Source organism: Mesoplodon bidens, assembly GCF_964165515.1.
Source record: "Mesoplodon bidens genome assembly, chromosome: 10".
In the NCBI taxonomy this organism is placed as follows: domain Eukaryota; kingdom Metazoa; phylum Chordata; class Mammalia; order Artiodactyla; family Ziphiidae; genus Mesoplodon; species Mesoplodon bidens.
Genome location: NC_138172.1, coordinates 23,908,395 through 23,929,352, shown reverse-complemented (window position 1 = coordinate 23,929,352; position 20,958 = coordinate 23,908,395). Strand labels below are relative to the sequence as shown.

The window sequence follows — 20,958 nt, the reverse complement described above, 5'->3', positions numbered from 1 at the left end:
GGCTGGGATGAACGGTATGAATGAACCATAATTTATTTAGCCGATCTGCCAGTTCGTAGGCAGTTTGGTTGTTTCCAAACACAAAGGGAGCTGCCATTAATAACAGTCAAAGTTGGGCAGGGGGTTGGAACGTCAGTTCGTTTTGTTTCTCAAGCAGGAGAAAGTCGTCAGTAGCAGGTAGGCTCACGCTATTTTGGACTCAGGGCCACTTAATCAATAACTGTTATTAGTGTTTTCAGCTACTTGAGAATGAGGCAGACTACATAACGACTTTGGCAAGACTTATGATATAGTGTGTATACCAGCTGGCTGGATACAGTTACTTTAATATCATGATATAGGATACAGTTACTTGAAGTCAGCACTTATAAACAACAAGGGCCAACGCTTTTCTATGTGCCAGGCTCTGGGCTGAGGGCTTTATGTGCCACGTCTCACTGAATGACATGTCAAGCCTTTAAGGAAGGCACTAAATCATCACCTCACCTTAAAAGAAGAAACTGAGGCCCAGTTACGGCACAGCAGAGCAGGGGTTATTAGGAGGGGATTATACAGCTCAGATTTTTACATCAGACAGACCCGGGTGCATTCAACCCCGAGCCTACCCCTACCAATCGAATGGCCTTCGGCATGTCACTTAACCTCACTGTGCCTTAGCTTCCTTCTCCCCAGTATGTGCAAAGTACGAGCACCAACTTCATAGGATTTTGGCAGGATCTGGCTGAAATAATTAAATCTAACAGCCTAGGAGAGAGCCAGATATATAGTAAATGCTTAACAGGTGGTGGTAATTCATAGCCCAAAAGCAGTGCCTCACATGACACCCCCTCGGGATTTCGCCCCGCCCTTAAACACACCGCACACACGCACACACGGAGCGGGGAGAGCAGAAGCCTGGGACACCAGAGGGTGAGCCATAAATACCCAGAGGCAGGGCACACTCAGCCTTCCTCGCCGCCTTCAGGAACATTTTAGGTCAACAGCCCTGCAAAGTACACGATAGCACCCACATGAAGCATTCCCGGGCCAGGCAGCAGTAACGTGATCCAAGGGCAGTGTTGAAAGAGGCCGGTATAAATAGCCCCTCTTATTAATAGCGGAGCCTCGCCGTCCAGGCCCGCTGGCTGGAAGCCCTCCCTGGTGGGCTTTCCTCGGAGCTGTGGGCAGTGAGGACCAGGTGGCCTGGCAGCAGGTGCACGAGCATCCTCACGTCCTCCGGGGGCCTCCGACGGCTCGCTTTCTCTCTCCCACTGGCCTGCGATGCTCTGTGGTTTCGGCCTCCAAAATAAAACCACTGCTAAACCACCGCCCGCTGCTTTGCCAGCCTGTGGTTCCCCTTGCGCTGAGCTTTCCAGACTCGAGTGGCTGTGCAGGGTTTAGGAGGAACTGACAGCTCCCGGGAGACCCAGTTAGTTTACAAGCAGTTGTGTGTCATCTGTGATTTCTTTCTTTTCTGCAGTATCCTTCTCCACCTCCCCACCCTGCACTCCTGACAGCCTCTTTCTGCCTCCTCATGTATTAAAATTCCCTTCGGGAAAGGCTCTGATCCTTATCAGCGAGAAGTTCCACTGCTCTGTTCCCCCGGGGAATTTGTCTCGTCCATCCCACAGTGTGACGCCAGGGACCAGAGGTGGTCATGGTGGTAAAGGGTTCAACCTATCGGCCCTCAAGGATTTGTTTCTTAACAAGGCGCCCAGCTCGGGGTGAGGGGTGTGCGCTGTGTGCTTCTGAGAGTAGCAGAAGAGAAGAGAAATAACACACAGGGAGCCCTCCCTATGGGCAAGGCTCTGGACAACAGCTCCAATGAATAATTATTATAATTCGATAACGTGTCATGATGCCCATGTTCCAGAAGAGGGAAAAGAGACACAGAGGTAAGTAACTTGTCCAGTGACACAGTCCCCATAAGGGGGCAGAACCAGAACTCAAACCCAGGTCTGCTTGCTACCAAATGTGCATTTTCCCCAGTACACCCTACTGCATCCATAAAGGGCCATCCCTGTCTTTACAACTCCCACATCCAGGAAGGCAGTGCTGCCACAGAGAGCTTGGGACAGGAGTTAGACTGAGGACTGCAGGCCCAGCTCTCCCATGTACTAGCTGTGCAACTGCAGCCAGGTTCCCAGGCCTCGACTCCTCCAACCGTCTCAAAAAGGTAGAATGACCATAAGGCGTGGACGGCTTAGCACAGTGGCCAGCTACGTGTGTCAACATTCCTGAGTGCATTAGCGGGAGAAAGGAGGGAAGGCACACACAGCAGAGAGAGAGCACAGAGGAGTCGGTGAGGAGCCTCATCCTGTCCCTAAATTCAACAGGAGCTCAGGGGAGGGAGCAACAGGTTGGGAGGGGAGAAGGGAGGCTGGGCTTGCAGGGAGTGTGGGTTTGGACAAGGGGTCTGGAGGAGTAAGAGGAAATACCCGGTACCTAGAGAGAAAAGACTGGTGCAGGACGAGTGATACAGGACATAAACACTGCACTTCCTGTCCTTTTAAAATCTTCGGTGGAAGGCTGTGGGTTAAGATGAGGGGTATGGGGATTTCGGGCAGTGCAGCTTCAGGGTTAAATGCACAGCTCTGGGAATCAAACAGATTTGAGTTCAGCTCTCAGCTTTACCAACTAGGCAACACTGCATGGGTTTATTTAACCTCTCCGAGCTTCCATTTCCTCCTTTGTAAAGTGGAGAAAATAACTGTAAAGGAAAGAATTTAAATCAGATAGAACTGGTGTCAGGATGAAATGAGGCAGTCTTCCCCGAAGTGTGAGTGTGGTGCTGCTGTGATTACTGTGGCCGTTGGGATTCGGGAAATTTATTTTTAAGACTAACCAGCATCCCCAATGAAGGACAGGTGCAAGTCAGATGCTCTCTCAGTTCTAGATCTGGGTGGGGTTTACGTTCCAAAAAAGCACCAAGTAGAAGGGGGATTAAAAGCCGGAGGTCAAGGGAACCAAACCAAATGAAAATTGAAAGGCTGTCTGGGGAAGGAACAAATGGAAAAAGAAAACTAGAGAGAATAATGCAGAAAAGGCTCATGGGAGCGTCTACTGTGCCCCAAATTTATGGCAGGCCAATGATTTTGGAACCATAACCTAACATGACCCCCAGGACCCTGCAGGACCCAGGCGCTGGCCACACACCCCAGCCCTCATGCACTCCTGGCACAATGGGCCTCGTCCTCTTCCTTCCTTGGGGGCCTGTATTTGCAGCCTGTCCTGTCCACATCATTCACATTTGCTTGATCTGACCATCACCATCCTGAGCACGCTGGCTCCGTTATCACCCCTCCAAAATCACAAAAGAAGAAAATCCTCCCGTGACCCTATCCTAGGCCCCCCTTAACGCTTACCACCAGTGAGTCCTACTGGTTTCCTTGTTACCCCTACGTGGTGCCCCATCTTAACGTGAGTTCTGTGAGAGGCGAGGTTTGTCTGCAGCGCCAGGATTGGGGGAGAAGCGGAGCAGCATTTAAGGGGCCGCCGAGAAACTCTGGAGCCAGGATAAAGAATATCTGAATGCAGTATTTTTTAAGTATCAAAGTGAACACAAAACAAAATTCGTTAAGAACAGAGTTATCTAAGTTTTCACGCCAAGATAGGATTGGCAACAGTGCGGTGTCAAGCCAGACTGGAGCCTGGGGCAAAGGAAAGGTCAGTAAAGCTGATCCTGACTTTACCGAAACTTCTTGTATTTTGTTGACCATGGGGTTTTTGGGGCATTCATTTTATGTTTTAAATACTGCATTAAGGTATCGTTTATCTCAAATGCTGAGTTTTCAGAGGCCCCTTAAATTCTGCACCTGAGGCGAATGCCTCATTTGCCAACCCTAATCCTAGCCCTGTATGTCTGTCTTATTCACTCCTGTGCTCCCAGCAGCAGAGCAGTGCCTGGCACATAGTAGGTATTCAAGGAAATGTTAAATGAAAGCTTGAATAATGCCGGAAGAAACACCTCAATTTTTGTTTTGTCCAATTCTAAAAGAAACCACTAAGCTCTGAGACTCAACATGCAGAAGTTGAATATCATAACCACAAGCATTAAAGGCAGCCTGGATCAGGGGAAAGCACTGGGTTATGAAGCAAACCGGTTCCTTGATGGACTGCGTTTATCATCTTGGGTGACTGTGATGGGCTGAACTGTATTCCCTCAAGATTCATATGTTGAACTCCTAGCCCTCAGTACCTCAGAATGTGACTGCATTTGGAGAAAGGGTCTTGAAAGAGGTCATATGGATGGGTCCTAATCTAATATAGCTGGTGCCCTTTTAAGAAGAGGACATTTGGACACACACAAGAGGCATCAGGGAAGTGCGCGTATAAAGGAAAGGCAACGTGAAGAGGTGGCAAGAAGGTGGCTTCAGTGGAAACCAACCCTGCCAAGACCTTGCTCTTGAACTTCCAGCCTCCAAAACTGTGAGAAAATAAGTTTCCGTTCTTGAAGTCACCCAGTCTGTGGTCTTTTTGGCAAACTAACATAATAACCCACTCCAAACTTCCCTGCCCTGACCACTGGTCTGTTGACCCTATGGGAAAATAATGATCCTGGACAAAGTATTTCCAAGGGCCCCTTCCAACTCTGATCTTCCTTTAACTTTGGAAGTTGAAACCTTTTTTAAACAGATATGGAAATCATAAACGCCATCTTGGAGAATTTGGAGACGGCGGTAGGGAATGCAAGTATTTTACAAATTGCACCATCTGATTAAATTTCCTTTAGATAAATCATCAACAATGGAATCGAAGAATAATAAACAAGGACTTTTATCAGTTACATATAATAAGTAAAATATGTAAAGCACTTAATAATGTCTAAAAAATATCTAACAATAGAAGCACTGGGTGAATGATTTATGGAATATTCATGTGTAGCAGTTTTACACAAAAATTGAAATGGGATAGTAAAAACCTTTAAGTTTACATGACAAAGTTGTCAAAAATGTAAGGATAACTAAAAAAACAGACATAATGCCACAATATAAACACAGCTTGATTCCAGAATTATAAGTGTAGAGGTGTATATTTTTCACTAAGTGTTCACAACGGTTAGGTCTGGGTGATAATTCTAGTGATTTTCATTTGTTTTTACATACTTCTACAGTTTCCAAATTTTCTGCAGTGGGTATGCATGGCTTTTCTCTAAAGCCCCGTGGAACTAAAATCCTGATAACCCTAACATCCTTGTTAAAAGCAGAATTCTTTACATTAAAAAGAAGAAGAAGAAAAAGAAGAGGAAGAGGAGGAAGAGGAGGAGGAGGAGGAAGAGGAGGAGGAGGAGGAAGAGGAGAAGAAGAAAAGATTGAGGCCTGATTTAAAGGACACTGCAAGAGGCAGCAAGCCCAGAGTTCCAAAGGCAGTAATGTCTAGTTCTCTTTGGAGATGGGAAGAGAAAAGTCCACCTTACTATCTATTCCTCTATACCTTGGCTTCCTGGGAAACAGAAGGGGTGGGCTGGCGCAAATGTCCCTGCAAAGCAGACTGCTCTAGCGCCCTGGGAACTGGGGCAAGTACCAGCCAGGTGTGTTAACCCAGCTGGTCCCCCAAGCTTCCCACAAGCCTATACACCCATCATGGACTTGTAATTTCCAGTAACCTGCTGGACTGCCCAGGAAAAAGAGAGGGGCTTCAGTGAAGGAGCACTAAGTAAGGAGGACAGTTTGTCACTGACAGTCCCTAGCAGATGCTCCTTCGAACAAGTTCAGAATGCTGATCCAGGGAAGAGAGCGATGCTGCCATAAGAGAGAATCTTTCCAAGGAGCTCTCCATCCCCCCAGCCCCCAGAAGTTTGGGGAAAAGCACTCACACTTCTTGTAGATTCGGCAAGTCCTCAAAACCAGCAGGATCAATCTCAGAAAGTTTGCTGTAACTCAGGTTTCTGGTAAAAGGAGAGCAAAAAACAAACAAAAAATTCAATCAATACCCTCAAATTCAGGAATCGTCTACCCATCCCTCCCCCCCCCAAAAAAATCCCTCTCCCTGATAACTGCCCGTATCTCACGCCCTATTTTAAGTAATCTTATTGATAATGAGATTTACAGCTATACCTCGTCCCCACTTGGATCCATAAACAAGCCACTATGAAAATCTCAATTCACTTGAGGTTGGCTAAATCCAAATGGATTTCAGTCAGTACCATTTTGCCACTTCACAACTTTATAAAGAAATTCTGAGGGAAGCTAACCCTCCTACTTTACACTAGAGCATGCTGGTCCAAATGCTTTGTACCATATCAAGTCCAAGGCTATTCTAAATGGCATTTTTTAAAATTAATGTTTTACTAAGGCATCAAACACTATATCAAGAAGTAGTAAAGGGAAAGAAGGGCTGGAGACTGATCCTTCTTTGGCTAAAAATCCCTGGTCCTCAACCAGGGATGACATCTGGCAAAGTCTGGAGACATTTCTGGTTGTCACGACTGCAGGGAAGGTGGAGGGGGTGCGCTACTGGCATCTGGTGGGTAGAGGATAAGGATGCTGCTAAACATCCTACGACGCACAGGACAGCCCTTAACAACAGATGATTATCCAGCCCTAAGTGTCAACGCTAACGTACAGAGGTTGAGAGACCTTGGTCTAAACAAGAACTTAAGATGAAAAATCGCTCAGATGTATACTCCAAGTTGAAAGGACTGTTTAAGAAGTGAGCAATGTACAACCCTAATCATAAGGCTTATACGAACACAGCACCCCTACCATCAATGAGTAAATATTTCGAGTGATAAGCGCACAGGAGAGAGGAGCAGTGTCACGGGGAAACATCGGTGTGAACCAAAGCCTCACGTGCCAGCATCCATCACAATTATTCAGAACTACATCTCTCTCCCCTTCAGCCCCGACCCCCTTCCTCAGAGGAAGACAAGGACCAAGTGGGGCAATGTCGGATCGGCTGAGCTTCTCAGGTCCCACCCTTAAACCCAGACCAGCTTAATCTTCCAGGAACAGAATCCACAGAGATGTGGACCACATGGGCCCTTACTTCTTTCTTTTTTTTTTTGCGGTACGCGGGCCTCTCACTGTTGCGGCCTCTCCCGTTGCGGAGTACAGGCTCTGGACGCGCAGGCTCAGCGGCCATGGCTCACGGGCCCAGCCGCTCCGCGGCATGTGGGATCTTCCCGGACCAGGGCACGAACGAGTGTCCCCTGCATCGGCAGGCGGACTCTCAACCACTGCGCCACCAGGGAAGCCCTGGGCCCTTACTTCTTAACTGTGCACTGTGCCCTGCTCCCTGCCACTAAAATACACCTAGTCCTGTGTATGCTGAAGGGGCTGGCTGACATTTTTCATCTCAGTTATTAATTCTATTGCCGTTACTGACAATTAACAAGTACCGCGAATCATGAGTTTAGAGTCTGTCTCTTAAGGGGCCCAGCATCACATTAAGTGCCAACTTTCTTTGAAGCTTCCTCCAGAGACATTCCAATCAATACTAGGCCAGAGCTGACAGCCATTTCCCTGTCAACTCAAGACATTCATCTAAATAAACGTCAAACTACCCTTGAAATTAATGGCACATCTGTGTTCAGGGCACAGCCCGAATTAAAAGCAATTTGTCCAAGGATTATGATACCATAAAAATTGAAGGTGGTAATTTTTAAACCACCTATTGAAGTCAAGTGTGAGCTTGTCTGCTCTTAGGAGTATTTACAATGGGATACTTAGAAACCAGCAGGTTAGACTTGGAACAGAAAATCCACAAATGGAGAGAATTCTCTCACGTCACAAAGAGGACTGAAAAGACTGAAATTTTCTTCTCTGGTGAGCATATTATCATGACAAACGCGGGTGGAAATCTTGTTTCTGGGTCTACAGATACTGTGAGTTTATAATGACTGTGACATTTATATCATCACAGGTAATGGGAGTTGTTGGGCTAAAGGAAGCATGAGGGAAAGACTCAGAAACCACAAAGCCAAGAGTAGGAAGGGCAAGCAAGTAATGCGGGTGGTCACCTGCCAGGTGTGGAATGAGGTTGACACAGCAGTGGCCACACACCCGCCCTCCACCTACAGGGGGCATTTGCTCCTATTTCCAGAAACAAGGGTGGTATAGACCAGTCTCCTCCATTTCCAAGAGAGGCTCAATCTCTGAATTTTTATGTGAAATCTTTTCAATTCTTTGAGTACATATATAAATCTGCAGACCATATTTAGCCCGAGAACCACTGTTTTTCAAGCTCTGATCTAGGTTCAAAATGAATAACTTATTTCTGGCTTGTTATACGTGGCCAGGGCTGGAGCTGGGGCTCACAGGATCCAGGACACAAGCAATTCCTGGTGGCTCCGTTTTGAACGATCTGGAATGAAATCACTTCCCTCAATTCCCACCCCAGGAGGGTCCACATCCTTCAGCAACTCAGTATTAGAATAAAACCACTTTCGGACTTCCCTGGTGGCACAGAGGTTAAGAATCTGCCTGCCAACGCAGGGGCACGGGTTCGAGTCCTGGTCCGGGAAGATCCCACATGCCACGGAGCAACTAAGCCCATGCGCCACAACTACTGAGCCTGCACTCTAGAGCCCACGAGCCACAACTACTGAGCCTGCATGCCAGAACTACTGAAGCCCGTGAGCCTAGAGCCCGTGCTCTGCAACAAAGAGAAGCCACTGTAATGAGAAGCCCACGCACCGCAACAAAGAGTAGCCCTCGCTCGCCACAACTAGAGAAAGCCCGTGCTCAACAACAAAGACCCAACGCAGCCATAAACAAACAAACAAACAAATAAAATGATAAAGAAAAAAAGAATAAAACCACTGTAAATCACAACACCCCTTGGTCCATCTTTCCCTTAAAGAGCACAATTTATTTAAATTTCAAAAATGCTCCACAAATTCTGCTTTTTAGATAAGGCAGCTTGAGAAAGGGGGCCTCCATAAGCTAGTTTTATCAAGAAACCAGCCAGTAACAGGACTTAACATGGAGATTCTAGTAAGTAGCAACAAAGCTTTAGATACTTGTAAGTGGAAATTTAAGCACTCACTGGGTCTGCCTGGATGCAGTGACTTTTTGACTTTCAATGAACTAGAAAAGCCATATATCAACAACTGAGTGTCTGCAGACTGGCTCTAAGAGTAATTATCCTCTCGAGTGCCTATCAGCAACACAGACAGAAGACAGTGGCTGAGGCTCAGGTCCCTTGGAACAGTTCTGCTTCTGGACACAGAGCTGCCTAGCTTTTTAGTCTTGAGAAATAAATCCTGGTACAAGCTGCGGATCATCAACTGCTTTATCAGGAAATGGGGAAAATATTTATTCTCCCTGACAAATAAATACAATCTTAAGTAAAATCCTCAGACATTTTCTTGTTTGCTCATTTCTGGGAGGCACACTCCCAACATAATTATTTTTTATTGTGGTAAAATATATGTAACACAAAATGTACCATCTTGACCATCTTTAAACATACGGTTCGGGGGCATTAAGTATATTCTCACTGTTGTGCAGCCATCACCACCATCCATTCCTCACTAGAACTTTTTTTGCATCTTTTCCAACTAAAATGCAACACTCATGAAGCACTAACTTCCCATTCTCCCCTCCCCCCCAGGCTGGCCACCTCCACTCTACATGGTGTCTGTATGAATTTGACTTGGCTAGGTACTTCATGTAAGTGGAGCCATACAGTATACGACCGTTTGTGTCTGGCTTATTTCACTCAGAACAATGCCCTCAAGGTGTGTCCACATTGTAGTATGTGTCAGAATTTCCTGTTCCTTTTTGTGGCTGAATAGCATTCCATTATTCCACTGCATGCAGATAACTATATATCTCACTCATGTTTTGTTTATCCCTTTAACAGGTGATGGACAGTTGGCTTGTTTCCATCTTTTGGTTATCGTGAATCATGCTGCTATGAACATTGGTGGGGTTTTTTTTTCCCCAGTATAATAAAGTTTAAAAAAAAACCACAAAAAACCTTTGACTGCCATGCTTCCTGACAACATTCATTCCTCAACGATTAAGGACATCCATCTACTCAGCCCAAGAACTGTGGAGAGGGGTATGAATTCTCATCTCAGGTCTGAAGAACAATCCAAGAGTTAATCAGCCAAAAACCTTTAACGAGGCCTTTCTTTCAGGTGGCGGCTGACATGCACACCAGTCAAAAGCATCTCACTTATTTCTACAGACACGATCGCCCCTTACCAGGCCCGACATCTGAGTGTGTCTTCAGTAGAAGGTTTCAGGTTCTCCTGTCAAAACAATTCATCTGTCAGCAGGACAGATGCTGTCAAAAGCATTTCTGCACCTTTCAGGAGCAAAGCAGAGGGGAAAGAAACCTCAGGGAATTTAGTTACTGCCAATTGCAGCTTTCATTAAACAGTTTGTCAGCCATTGTCATAACATACATTTCCTTGTTCTTGGCACAAAGGGTGCGCAGATCTTCGAACAATGGAGCCCGGCCGTAGATACCCTTTCTGCTAACGTGCTGAGAGATGACTGTCCGGCCCACCATTTGCCCAACACACAAGAGGCCTCTCGGCAGAGACCAGCTTAAGTTTTAGCCAGGTTTTATCTGCGGCTGAAAAGCAAAGGGTTCAACAGTGCACGACAGTAATCTGCTTGCTGAGCCTTTTTCCTGGCAAGACCCCTTACCCTGATCCCACAGAATGAGAAGAGCTAAGTGTTCAAATAGCTGAGAAATCCCCACTGTTCTGTAAACCTGTGCTCTCCAATTCAGCAGCCACTAGCCGTGTGACTACTGACATTTATGCTTTAATTAAGATTACAGAAAATTAAGAATTCAGCGTCTCAGTGGCACTAGCCATTGTCCAAATGTCCAACCACCTGCGGCTAGCGGCTACTGTCTTGACTGCACAACGCAGGGAGAGGACATGTCCGTCATCCCTGAAATTTCTATTAATCTAAATCATGGAGTAATCAACAAATACGTCTGAATCATAAAGTAATCAACAAATATTTAAAGTGAAACAGCACGGAGGGAAGAAACTTGGACTTTAAAAATAAATTTGATGACTATAGCTTTATAGTACAGTCTCAAGTCAGGGGGCCTGATTCCTCCAGCTCCGTTTTTCTTTCTCAAGATTGCTTTGGCTATTCGGGATCTTTTGTGTTTCCATACAAATTGTAAAATTTTTTGTTCTAATTCTGTGAAAAATTACAAAACAGGTATAGAGTTACAGATGTAGAAAACAAACTTATGATTACCGGGGTAAGGGGCAGGGGGATAAGTTGGGAGATTGGGATTGACATATACACATTACTATATATAAAATAGACAACTAATAAGGACCTACTGTAGAGCACAGGAAACTCTCAATACTCTGTAATGGCCTATATAGGAAAAGAATCTAAAAAAGAGTGAATATATGTATATGTATAACTGATTCACTTTGCTGTACACCTGAAACTAACGCACAACACTGTACATCAATTATACTACAACAAAAAATTTTTTAAATAAAATAAAAAATAAATTTGAATTTCCCAATAATTCAAGAGCTTTGTTAAAAACGTGGTGGCGGAGCAGCTCGGATCTCAGCCTACATGCTCTAGGCACACACAGTTCTTAACCAATTCCAACAGAGGAGAGAGCTTTGAAAACTCGATCCACAAGGAAGATGCTCTTATAAAAAAGAAATGCCCTCTGAACGTAATTCTATAGGCTCAATCAGTATTTACATAATCTGACCAGCATCTTCCTGGATTACAACCAGAACCACATACTACAAACTTGGCAAACGCCATTCAAAGCTGGCAAACAATAATTCATTGATTCCTTGGAAGTTGAGGGATAAAAAGTTCCGTTTACTTCCGAGTAAGCTGTGGTGAGCAAACAACCCCAGCATCATTAGGCAACGTCATTAGCACTTCATCCTTAAAAACAGGCACTGCTTACAGACCCCTGACCGTACAGGCCGAACCTCTCACGGTGAAGGAAGGTGCAATGCATGGCTGTATTTTTCAACTTTAATAAGAATAATAATTCAAAGTGGAAGGAACTGGTCCCAAATCAGTGACAGGCATTCCCTGGGGAAGGAAGTTTTCCCATTCAGTTTGGTTTCCAGGCCCGTCTATTTCCCAGTACTCAGCCCTGTCTGGGCTCCTGAACGGTACAGGACTTTGCATGTTTTACCTTTCAGATGTTGGCTAAAGTGAAGAATACAGCCGGAAAGAGAAGTGTGAAGCAATCCAATGACCCAACTGCTGAGCACATGGGACACACAGGACTAGCCTGGGAACCTCTTCTTTCTTGGGAAACTGTGGGCTTCACCTGTACGACTCTACTTGACCTCACACTGTGCTGTTGGTCATCCATTAAAAAAGGAGTCACCAGCTTAGGTCTAACTGGGAACAAGTGATTGGTCCTTTCAAATTTCAAGGGGTGTGAATGAGGAAGAGCATGTGACTTGTTAAAGTTATTTAATCCCTTAAGCTTTTAAGGCTGTTTCTGCTGCATTTTTACCTTCTGAGGAATGACACATCAAGTTCCAATGAAATCACCACAACTGTGTTCCCTAGGCCCACATTATAAGGTTTTACGAGAAGAGATTTCTTTTTAAATCTAGGATATCGGATGTCCTTATCTTTTTTTTTTTTCTGTTGCAATGCTTTTCCCCCTCATTAACCAAAAGCCACAACTGAATGGCCTATTCATACACATTAAAGGCTTATACTGAGAATGATAAAACTGTATCTTAAACTGGAATCACTCCTCTGACATCGTCACCCAAGAATTCCCACTCAGAAGGTAGTTCTGTGCTTGTCTTTCTTCAGTAAGCTGATCAACCATATATTGCCTAAACTGAGGCTTGGAAAAAGAAACACATTCAGCAAATAATCAAATGTAAAATCACTTGATAGCAACTCAATACGTACAGCTCACCTGGAGAGCTTGTGGTCACTGACATTGAACAAAGGTAGTAATGAGTCATAGTTATTCCGATTTTTGAAAATGTTACACAGATAATTCTCTATGCAAATGAGGCTTACAAGCAACTCAAAAGAAGAAATAATACACATTAGCCATTATACACACCCCAGAGTCAGTCACTCCTTAAAATCGGCTTTTGAAATTGGTGTGGGTCTCTGAATTCTGATGCTTAAGACATTATTTGAGAGAAGTCAGCGCATGTGCCTCTGTAATCCCCCCATTCTTAACTGTGCTTCTCTGCCTTAATATCTCACACACCTCACCTGGGCCTGTGGTTGATTTGAACGCAGGTTTAAGTCTTTGTCCTACAGCACCCAGCAGATGTCAAATTTGACAAATATTTATTGTGTTTGTCTACAATCTGTAATGCACTTAGGTTAAATTCTAATACAAATCAGGATAAGATCTAGTCCTTGACCTTAAGGAGTTTACAACCTACTGGTCAGATAAGTCTCTGGACCAAATAATTGCAGCCGAAGGCTCTGACAGGGCAAGCATCTTGGGAATGATGGACCAGGAGCTGCAAACAGGCAGCTTTTGGGCCAAAGGTGGGTTGCAGGGAAATTTCTTTCTGAGTGAATAGTGTTTGGAGAAACCTAAAGTTTTTAGCGAATAATAAAAAGTTTCAGCTTCTCTTGAAATTACAGGCATACCTCAGAGATACTGTGGGTTCGGTTCCAGACCACCGCAATAAAGCGAATATCGCAATACAGCCAATTGGACGAATTTTCTGGTTTTCCAGTGCATACAAAATTATGTCTTTACACTATACTGTAATCCGTAAGTGTGCAACAGCACTACGTCTAAAAGAAGAATGTACATACCTTAATTATAAAATAATGCTGTTAGAAAAATGGCGCCAACAGACTTGCTCGATGCAGGGTTGCCACAAACCTTCGATTTGTAAACAATGCAATAAAGCGAAATGCAATAGAATGTGGGATGCCTGTCATCACGGGGCCAGCACGCTGACAGCACAATCAGCTACATTTATTTAGCAAGGACCCCGGCTGACCACAGACCTCACCACTCCTACTGTCTCCCCCAGGACCCCTTCACTCATTTGCAGTATCTCGCTGGCCCTGCAAGCATCTGAGTTTGTCCTCCTGGTGTGGATACCACTGAGTCCAGGTGACGTTCAGAGCAGGGAAGACCAACTGCGATGAGGAAGGTTTATCAGAAAACGGAAGACCTTAGCTAAACCTGGAAGAACAGCGGAACAGCATGGTTTTTAAGGAAGTGTTGTTTCAGGAAACAAGGCCAGAACAGTACAATAAGGCAAGGAAGGCATGAATCTTAAAAAAACAAACAAACAAAAAAAGCCAAGTCAGGACCTCCTAGAAAGGAGAGGGGCAAGACAGGAATTGTTTTAGGGCAAAGTCGCGAAGAGTAGCCCCACGTTGTCAGATATACAACCTAGCAGGCAGTTAAGTCAAGGGTTATACAAACCTTAGCAAACCCCAGTGCCAGGTCCACCATGAATGTTAATCTACAGGGTCATTAAAGCTGATCCCCACAGGAACAGAATATCTCCTTGTTCATCTACTTCAAGTTTTGAGCCAAACACTCAAGAGGCCCACCACCACTGAAAGTAATCAGCCTTTGCTTTCCACAACAGCCCTTAAAACAGGAGACCTTCGGATCTGTTTTTCCTGCCCAAATCTTAGTTTGGCTAAAGAGAGACAAAGTAACTGGATATGATAAGGCTTTCTTATTTAAGCAGTCTCATGTTTGATTGTGGAGGATGTACGGGGGAGAAGCCCACAAATTTCCCACCACAGTCATTCATTAAATATAGTCTGTGTATCAAGGACCCTTAAAGATTAATTAACTTCATTAAGAAGAGGTACTCCAGCCGATACTGCGGCCGCAGCTCTGCAGTTTGGGGGGGGGGCGGGGAACCTTACAAACAAAGAGAACTTAGGCAGAGAATAGCTGCTGGCCACAGGCTGAGCCTCCCACACACCTGTCACAAAGAGACTGCCCCCCAGGATCACCCCAGCAGGGAAGAGGCACCTACAGCCATCATTTGGCTTTGCTATTAGAGAAGTGGCTTTGCAGAGACTTGGAAATGGGGAGCGGGAGGCGAGGGGACAGGAGTCTGGTCACCTATTCTCTACTTTATCACCTCTTAAGAGGGATCACCAATTCGCCCTTTCAGACAGTCCTTAAGCTCTCTAGGGCTTTCCAAAGTCATCAGCCCCTTGCTGGGCACCATCCCACACGCAGCTGAATCCTTCCCTCCTCAAGCCCAGCCACTGTGCACAGCAGAGGGTGGTGATGCCTCAGATGCAGGCGCTCCCACCCCTACCAATCTCTCCTGGTCCTAAGGCACTAGGGGCTCCAGTGAGAGAAGAGGGCTGATCAATCAGGACCCAAAGGGGACAGACGTGCGCCAAGAACGCGTGCTCACCTCCAGCGACACACTTAGAGGCTGGAGTGCCTTCAGTTAAAAAAAATGGAGGAGGATTTTCCTAAATGAAAACCACGCTCTACTGAGGCAGGAAACGGAGGCTCTTGCTTATGTTGTTGTTAAAACAAGTCGGGCAAAGGGGACAGGAAGTGAGGGACACATTAATCCAGTGGATAAATTTGGAATCCTTGGTTTGTCAAGTGCTTTGTAGAGTCCACCAGTGCCCCTCTGGTCACAGATTACTGTCTTCCTGTCCTAACACCTCCCCCTGTACCCCTCTGTCACTACAAATATCCACTTTCAGGAGATTATTTTCCAGTGGAACCAACCACTGCAAAATACAGGGTGTTTAGTAAAACCGTGATGGGGATTTGAAATTCATTAACTTTGGATTGACCTATGCAAGATGCAAACTACTAACACCTTAGGAACTGTTCTTTGATTGAATGTGTCACGCAACAGAATTTAACTGTGTCAATATTGGCAATAACCACCAACCCTAAGTGATACTGTGATCAATTTCCTTTTCCAACACGCTGAAATGCTTCTCCACTGAACACTGAGTGATTGCCCACACTTCATGCCCCCACCTAAGGGCCCTGAGAGGAATGTGACTGCCAGAGAGGGAAATAACTATTTTAACATGGCCCCATAAAAAGTACTCCTGGTCGCAAGAACAGGGTGGCCAGATTCCGAGCCTGTCTTGCTGGCAGAAGATACAACTGAGGATTTCACTGGGATAAAGGGATAAAGAAATTCTATATCAGTGACTCAAGATTCTTCAGAAATGAAACCTCCAATAATGGATTACTTCCCCTGAGTACAAGAGACACACACTGAAATATTAAGAACAAACAAAAAACCCCTTCCCACCATCTGAGTCATTACATGCCATTCTAAACACTCTTGTCTAGATGTTTCCTAGAACCAGGAAAGGATTAAGGCATTCATTCTATGCTTTTTTTTTTTTTTTTTTTTTGCGGTATGTGGGCCTCTCACTGTCGCGGTCTCTCCCGTTGCGAAGCACAGGCTCCGGACGCGCAGGCCCAGCAGCCATGGCTCACGGGCCCAGCCGCTCCGCGGCATGTGGGATCCTCCCGGACCGGGGCACGAACCCGCGTCCCCTGCATCGGCAGGCGGACTCTCAACCACCGCGCCACCAGGGAAGCCCCATTCTATGCTTTTTTAACCCTCATTTCTTAAAATTCACCCTCTAACATAATCCAATCAACAAAAAATAGTAGTACACAAACCTCACCTAACAGAAATGTAGGCCAAAAGATGAAAATTAAACTTTGCACATGTGATGATCAGAGTCTGTTGATGAACCATTTTTAAACGGTTGTTTAAAAAAAGTATTTACAAGAGTGATTTTAGGCAAATATACTTTTGGGTTACAAAAGGTCAATATATGATTATTTGCGTAATCGTCCCCCTTAAAGGGGAGGAAGAAGGAAAATGAAAGACTTTTTTTTAAAGCAAATACATCTCTACAAGTAACAGTTTACCTTAGTTTTATCAGCATCTCTTTCTTTTCCCACTCCCACACAAAAAATTTTAAGGACCAAATGACATAAGTGGGCATAACTACCTTCCCACAATAGAGCTGCTCATAAGGAAAACCCTTTCTGAAAAGGCAAAAGTTCCTAGGGGTGTGCTCTGGAATGCCCTATCAGCTTCCATTGGAATTTACATGCATCTTTTATTTTTCCAACTGAAATCACACCCAGCATTCACTAATGTCTCAGGCATCTCTCTGTGCCTGTGCAAAGCCCAAGCACCCACAATTTACAAAGCTAACATAAAAACCTAGGTTTACTTGCATTTACCGCGATACTCTGCATTACAAGCAGATTAAGCGCAAGGTTCCCACAAGTGTCACGGAACATTCTCTTCTTGGCTTTCCATATCTTCTTCTAGGTTTCCAACAGTCAAATATTATCTTCTCGGTTTATCCTCCCATCTTTTCCCAGCTACCTCCCAACTTAAAAATGAAGATGACTCAAATACAGAGAACAGATTCCTGATATGAAGTCAGCCAAATTCAAAAACTGAATTGACCCACAATTTTTCGAGAACACATCCGCTGTATTACAGGGAGGCATGCAAGGGACTCGAGCTAAGTATTTTAAAGAAAACACAGTTTGGAAAGGTCAGCCTCCTGTCTAACAGTGAAGGTGCTGACTTTATTAGCTAGCTTATCGACTTGGGATCTTGTTCCGTCAATTTTTCCACTGGGCTTTTTAAAGTTTATGCGTGTCATGAAATGCTCAGCTGAAGCCATAATTTTTCTTTCTATGATGCTCACACGTCACGAAAACACCATAAAATTAAAAGCCCATCCATGGGCTTCCCTGGTGGCGCAGTGGTTGAGAGTCCGCCTGCCGATGCAGGGGACACAGGTTCGTGCCCGGTCCGGGAGGATCCCACGTGCCGCGGAGCGGCTGGGCCCGTGAGCCACGGCCGCTGAGCCTGTGCGTCCGGAGCCTGTGCTCCATAGTGGGAGAGGCTACAACAGTGAGAGGTCCGCTTACTGCAAAAAAAAAAAAAAAAAAAAAAGCCCATCCACATCATTGCCTGAGGCCATGGTGACTTCTCTGGTTTGGGTTGTTGAAATGGCTGAGTAGATGCTAAGTAAGTCAAGGTGGGACAGCCAGGTGGTAATTCAGCACAGCTTTGGCACAGAGTGCTTTCTGCTGTTGCAATACAGGGCCTTCCTCTTCACTGAAATTACAGACACAAAGCATCAGATGACGCCTGTGACCTGCACCCTGGACATACTAAACTTTTACTATGTCGAATGGAAAACTGGTGGTGAAAATGACGGAGCTGCAATACACTTTTGTTGCTTCTTTTTTTAAATCATTCATCAAGACTTCTAAAAAGGATGCTTTTCCTCTTCCATGTGGTCCATCAACATTTGCAGGGGCCCAAGGCATCCTAACACCTACCTCCTCACAGCCACACCCTCCCCACCACCACCCTGCCTCTTGAGAGTTTGTAGTTCCAGGTCATTTACTCCCAAAGATGTGTCTTAAAGGTTGGATCCTAACAGTACATTCTGCTAAATTACACCTCAACCAAATAATGACCACTGGTACCTACAAGATGTGAGTCCGTTTTTAAAGTAAATCACTAGCAAAACCCATTAAAAGCTCCACCGAAAGTCATTCACAAGTAACTCCCGTTGGACTCCCAGTTACGGGCTGGAGAGACCTCAGAAACACCATGTGGACCTCTGTGAGTGCTAGGGAGACAAAAGCCATTCACTTCCCATCCCAGCAGGAAATCAAAGGCCATGGTCCTACCAAACCGAGGCCTCCCTGACATCAGCTACAGAGACGTAGCTGCCCTATGAAGAGCCAGCACTTCTTTGCGTAACACTTGTTACCTGTTGGACACACACACACACACACACACACACACCCAGCTTCCACCATCGCTTCTTTTTAAAGATGATGTAATCCAATGCGAACTGGTCACAGTCTCTGCTCAGCTTGCCCTGGTCAACCGACTCCATCAGTCTGGTGGGGAGAGGCTGACTTGCTCCTGCAGACTTCACGCTAACAAAACTGGCATCCAAAACCCTCTTCAGTTAGAAGCCAGTTGGGTTCTACGCACTGAGATACAGGGAATCCAAGTACAGTTTGGAGTGTGGCAGAGTTTGTGCAATTACGGCGTTCAGTGATGAGACCCAATCTGTCCTCCAGGTCAGACTCTGCAGGCGGGCTCTCCTGTCTCCTCCCTCCCTCCCACGGGAAGACTGTCACAGTAAATCAAAGGTGCTCCCATCCCAGATCGGGTCTGCACGGCCACACAAGCGTGACTCTGCAAAACTGCTGGCAACCCCGTTCACCTGGGGCAAACTCCAGCCCTGATCCATAAGCCGAGGCGGGTTTGGCTTCGGGGAGGCTTACCCTTGCCCGAGCACGGGGAGAAAACCACCCACACCCTCGGACCCAGAGAGCTCCTGCAGAAAAGCACCTGCACAAACTCGCCGGGGTGGGTTAGAAGGTCACAAGTGCCTCAGAAAAGATCCTTTCTTCCCAGGGGCATGGGACAAATGGTAGGCCTGCCACACTGCTGGTGTCAATATTTATCTAAGGCCTAGGTATTCACCATGGTAGAAACCGGGCACTTTTTCAGTTCACTCATTCAGGTAATTTGCCACTACAAAACCCCCAAACAGAGATTCATTTACAGCTTGAATTTCTTTTCTTCCACTGCCATAGAGGAGGCTGGCGGCGGGGCCCACGGTCTATGTCAGCCATAATCCCAGCAGCTCGAGAATAAAGCGTTCAATGTGTTTCAGACCTGCCGATATCAAATGGCCTTGCCCCGGGGACAATAAAGAGACACGGAAGCGAAACAAAGCGCCTGCTTTCTCCCTCCCCATGGCATGCATGTTTTCTGCCCTGGAAATGAACAAAGCTTAGGCCTTGTAGTAAAGGAACTGAACCCCCCAGAACCACACCCGGGCATTTCTAGGTGTGACTTACACTGCAGGATTAATCCAGCAACCAATACCCAAAGGTACGTGCAGCTCAAAGGAAGCCATGTGCTATTTCAAGAGCCCTCTTTGCTCAGCTCCGATTCTCCCAGACTCCCTCCTTCTCACCCTTTAAGGAGTCTTTCTCCCTTAGCCTCCCCTTCCCCCCAGATAAAGGCCTATACACAGCCCCCCTTCCCAGGTAGAAGTCAGAAGAGAGAACTAGCCCATTAGTATCAAGGTTAGGAGGCCCTTAGGACCCCTGAAAATAGCTGTGCATCGTGGAAACCAGGTTCACAAATGGATTCCTCCAAGTCTCTCCCCACCACTCAAAGTCCTGAAATCGCCTTCCCGCAAAGGACGCTGAGCTGTAGCTCCCTCTGTTGGCTGTGCTGGCTTCTTCCAAGGAGACTCGCTGCCGTGGCCTTGTGGGGCAGGGCGACTTCAGGCTTTCACGCCAACGAAACTGAGGCACTGGAGAAAGATGGCGCGCTCTCCGGTGACAAATTAAAGAACCTGCCTCAAAGCCCTCTTGCAAAGCTGCTGAGGAGTGAAAAGACATCTCAAGCCAGCTTCCCATGATTCACTAAATCTACTTTTCTGATCCCATACACACGATGCTTCCCAGCCAGATGGGTATCCCTACCGACCCCCTCACTAGGATCTGCACACTCCATGCAGCTCAGTAAGGATCATCAGACTTCTATCTGCCAACAGGCCGCAAATCACTTCCGTTCCTTCCTGAGCAAAAGTGTGATGGCAAGTGATGAGCTATGACGCACGTGTGGTCTGTGAGGGGCCAACATTCCTACCTCTGCTTTAAATATGCCTGCTGAGTGAAAGCAGGCCAGCGCTGAGCACCAAATGGCAGCAGCTGAGGGTGTGGTCAGTTTCATTTTTTTTCTTACATAAAAATATACAGGACACTTAAGCGCCCAGTATTTCCTCACGCACACTGGGGTTAATAATTCACAACCAACTGACATTCATCAAGGATCAGAAAATTTAAAGGTGGTTTGTGCAAACACTCTTGTTCTTGCTCTTAACAGCTGGCTTATTTACCTGATGGCTTCTGTTGCCATTAGGGGGTAGGTAGCACTTCAAAAGCTTACGTGTGAAGGCAGATACACCACTACCTGGGTTGCTTAGCCACCGGCTCACATGTTACCCAAAC

General features: G+C 45.9%; 1 protein-coding gene across 1 annotated transcript in view; it reads right to left on the bottom strand.

The window, feature by feature from the left end:
• The window catches only part of LRIG1 (leucine rich repeats and immunoglobulin like domains 1), a 121,187-nt gene that overhangs the window by 74,773 nt on the left and 25,456 nt on the right, over positions 1 to 20,958 (bottom strand). Inside the window, exon 2 of the mRNA XM_081246538.1 lies at positions 5,795 to 5,866. Coding sequence (XP_081102664.1) covers positions 5,795 to 5,866 — 72 coding nt within the window. The remainder of the gene's footprint in view (positions 1 to 5,794; positions 5,867 to 20,958) is intronic.